Source organism: Camelina sativa, chromosome 2 (genome assembly GCF_000633955.1).
Source record: "Camelina sativa cultivar DH55 chromosome 2, Cs, whole genome shotgun sequence".
Taxonomy (NCBI): Eukaryota; Viridiplantae; Streptophyta; class Magnoliopsida; order Brassicales; family Brassicaceae; genus Camelina; species Camelina sativa.
The window spans coordinates 28,529,819-28,532,836 of record NC_025686.1 but is presented as its reverse complement, the minus strand read 5'-3'; the positions used below and the strand labels follow the sequence as shown (position 1 = coordinate 28,532,836).

The window sequence follows — 3,018 nt, the reverse complement described above, 5'->3', positions numbered from 1 at the left end:
CTTTGTTTTAGTTGATGGAACATTTGGTTAGTATAAGGAAAAGCGTCAAATTAAAGATGAAGAAGGAAACAGGTCTCAAGTACTGGGAGCTTGACATTCGACAGCAGGCATTAAAGCTCACAGCCAACAGGTTTGCATCCATGGTTTTGCTTGTGTCGGCAATAATTGCTAATCACCGCATTTTGATGTTTATGATTTCTTATTCATTCTAAACACAGTATGTATGGATGTCTGGGGTTTTCTAATTCAAGATTCTATGCTAAGCCTTTAGCAGAACTCATAACACTACAGGTAAGTGATGCTTTCTGTGTTTTTGAGTGACATTATTTGTTTTCTTTTTCTCTATTCTTCGCGTGATTAGGCCAATTTCCTTATCATTGCAGGGAAGGGAGATCCTGCAAAGAACCGTGGATCTTGTCCAGAATCATTTAAACCTAGAGGTATCTCCTACACATCGAGTCTCAGGAAATTCATTTCAGAAGAGAAATTAGTAAAATGTTTCAACATCTCTGCTCTATCAAGTCTAGAATTAAACATCTTGCGTTTACATAGGTAATATACGGTGACACAGATTCAATCATGATTCACAGCGGACTAGATGATCTTGAAGAGGTGAAAGCCATTAAATCAAAAGTCATCCAAGAGGTAGGTTGGATTATAAATTTGTCTCTATCTTGCTGTCTTTGGGGAAGGTGCGAGTATCAGACATTTGATTTTGGTTTTTTTAGGTCAATAAGAAGTATAGATGTCTAAAAATTGACTGTGATGGTATATACAAGAGAATGCTGCTTCTTCGAAAAAAGAAGTATGCTGCTGTCAAGTTGCTGTTTAAGAATGGGAAGCCTTGCGAGGTAATCTTTTATATAAATATTTTTGCGTACCCTTTCTTTTAGAAAATTCTGGGTACTAGATGCATTCTCAATGCAGGACATTGAGAGAAAAGGTGTGGATATGGTTCGTCGAGATTGGAGCTTGCTCTCTAAGGAAATAGGAGATTTATGCCTGAGTAAAATCTTGTATGGAGGGTATGTTTTGAAACATCCACTACAGAACATTTTTTTTACTCTCTCGTGCAAGCACAACAAGCCTCTTCGTCTTTGCAGGTCATGTGAGGATGTTGTCGAAGCAATTCATAACGAACTAATGAAGGTAATCTTTGTTATCATTTTTATTAATCTTCGCTAATTACTTTGGTGTTCTTTATCATCCAACACGTGTTGCTTTGTCCATGCAACAGATACAAGAGGAAATGAGAAATGGGCAAGTTGCCCTTGAGAAGTATGTCATCACCAAGACATTGACTAAACCGCCTGCAGCTTATCCTGATTCCAAAAGCCAACCACACGTTCAAGTGAGTATGAGAGCTATTATTCACTTCATTTGTCCCTGGATATATGCTTTCCATATATTTACTTAACTTAACTCTCTGATTTGTGTGGCCAAATTAATCTTCTCAGGTTGCACTCAGAATGAGGCAACGTGGTTATAAAGAAGGTTTCAATGCTAAGGATACTGTACCATATATAATCTGCTATGAACAGGTTTCCAACACAGAAGACCAGCTAAATATTATCAGATACTCTATAGTTTTCCTACTAAATCTTTTATGCTTCCTCTGTGCAGGGTAATGCTAGCTCTGCCAGTTCAGCAGGGATTGCTGAACGTGCTAGGCATCCTGATGAGGTGAAATCAGACGGAAGCAGATGGTTGGTTGATATAGATTACTACTTGGCACAGCAGATTCATCCGGTGGTGTCTCGTCTATGCGCAGAGATTCAAGGAACAAGTCCTGAACGTCTAGCCGAGTGTTTAGGACTTGACCCATCAAAGGTAAAACAGCTTTCATTCGAGCCACTTATCGATTCATTATTCAGTGATCATGAATTCATGACAACTGATTGGAAACAATGTGTTATTCTAGTACCAAAGCAAATCAAACAATGCCACGAGCAGTGATCCTTCGACCTCCCTCTTATTTGCTACAAGCGATGAAGAAAGGTAGTGATGTCTTTCCCATTTGTAATTTGATATCATATATTTTCTCCATGAATTTGCAATATTCCTAGAATTCAAGATCCCCAACAACGTAATTTACATGTAAAAAATGCAGATATAAAGGCTGTGAGCCGTTAGCATTAACATGCCCCAGCTGCTCTACTTCTTTCAACTGTCCATCTATTGCTAGTTCTGTTTGTGCGTCAATCAGTAAGAAACCTGCGACACCTGAAACAGAGGAATCTGATTCCTCATTCTGGCTTAAACTGCATTGCCCGAAATGTCAGCAGGATGATATCACTGGAAGAATATCCCCTGCTATGATAGCTAACCAGGTAAGTCAAAGTTTGTTGGAAAGGATCCTAATCTGTTAAGTTTCTCAGAATAAAAAAGATATGTATCGTTATGATTTGGCCTGCAGGACAGATGCTTTAGTTATTAAATCATTCTCATACCTTTCAGGTGAAAAGACAGCTTGATGGATTTGTGTCAATGTATTACAAAGGCATAATGGTGGTATGTAAAACCTTCTCGCCTCATTTTTTTTTCCCGTAATTCTGAACATTTTTCCTTATTAAGTTATGATTATGACGTTTTCTTGTACATTTTCCCTTCTACAGTGTGATGACGAGTCTTGCAAGCACACAACCCGCTCCCCCAACTTTCGCTTGCTTGGTGAANTAACAGCTTTCATTCAAGCCACTTATCGATCCATTATTCAGTGATCATGAATTCATGATAACTGATTGGAAACAATGTGTTATTCTAGTACCAAAGCAAATCAAACAATGCCACGAGCAGTGATCCTTCGACCTCCCTCTTATTTGCTACAAGCGATGAAGAAAGGTAGTGATATCTTTCCTATTTGTAATTTGATATCATATATTTTCTCCATGAATTGGCAATATTCCTATAAAACAAAATCCCCAACAACGTAATTTACATGTAAAAAATGCAGATATAAAAGCTGTGAGCCGTTAGCATTAACATGCCCCAGCTGCTCTACTTCTTTCAACTGTCCAT

General features: G+C 38.2%; 2 protein-coding genes across 3 annotated transcripts in view; both read left to right on the top strand.

Moving 5' to 3' along the window:
- Nucleotides 1–2,720, top strand: part of LOC104757537 (DNA polymerase alpha catalytic subunit-like) — a 9,738-nt gene extending 7,018 nt beyond the window's left edge. The window contains exons 15-28 of the mRNA XM_019231509.1: nt 12–130; nt 219–291; nt 362–490; nt 553–645; nt 729–851; nt 928–1,025; nt 1,104–1,149; nt 1,238–1,351; nt 1,458–1,541; nt 1,624–1,830; nt 1,922–1,998; nt 2,111–2,330; nt 2,458–2,511; nt 2,616–2,720. Of these exons, the coding sequence (XP_019087054.1) occupies nt 12–130; nt 219–291; nt 362–490; nt 553–645; nt 729–851; nt 928–1,025; nt 1,104–1,149; nt 1,238–1,351; nt 1,458–1,541; nt 1,624–1,830; nt 1,922–1,998; nt 2,111–2,330; nt 2,458–2,511; nt 2,616–2,720 (1,542 nt within the window). The remainder of the gene's footprint in view (nt 1–11; nt 131–218; nt 292–361; nt 491–552; nt 646–728; nt 852–927; nt 1,026–1,103; nt 1,150–1,237; nt 1,352–1,457; nt 1,542–1,623; nt 1,831–1,921; nt 1,999–2,110; nt 2,331–2,457; nt 2,512–2,615) is intronic.
- LOC104745042 (DNA polymerase alpha catalytic subunit-like) overlaps nt 2,750–3,018 on the top strand; it is a 7,796-nt gene continuing 7,527 nt past the window's right edge. For both annotated transcript variants that reach the window (XM_010466213.2, XM_010466205.2), the window contains exons 1-2: nt 2,750–2,841; nt 2,954–3,003. The gene's annotated coding sequence lies outside the window, so the exon portion shown is untranslated. The remainder of the gene's footprint in view (nt 2,842–2,953; nt 3,004–3,018) is intronic.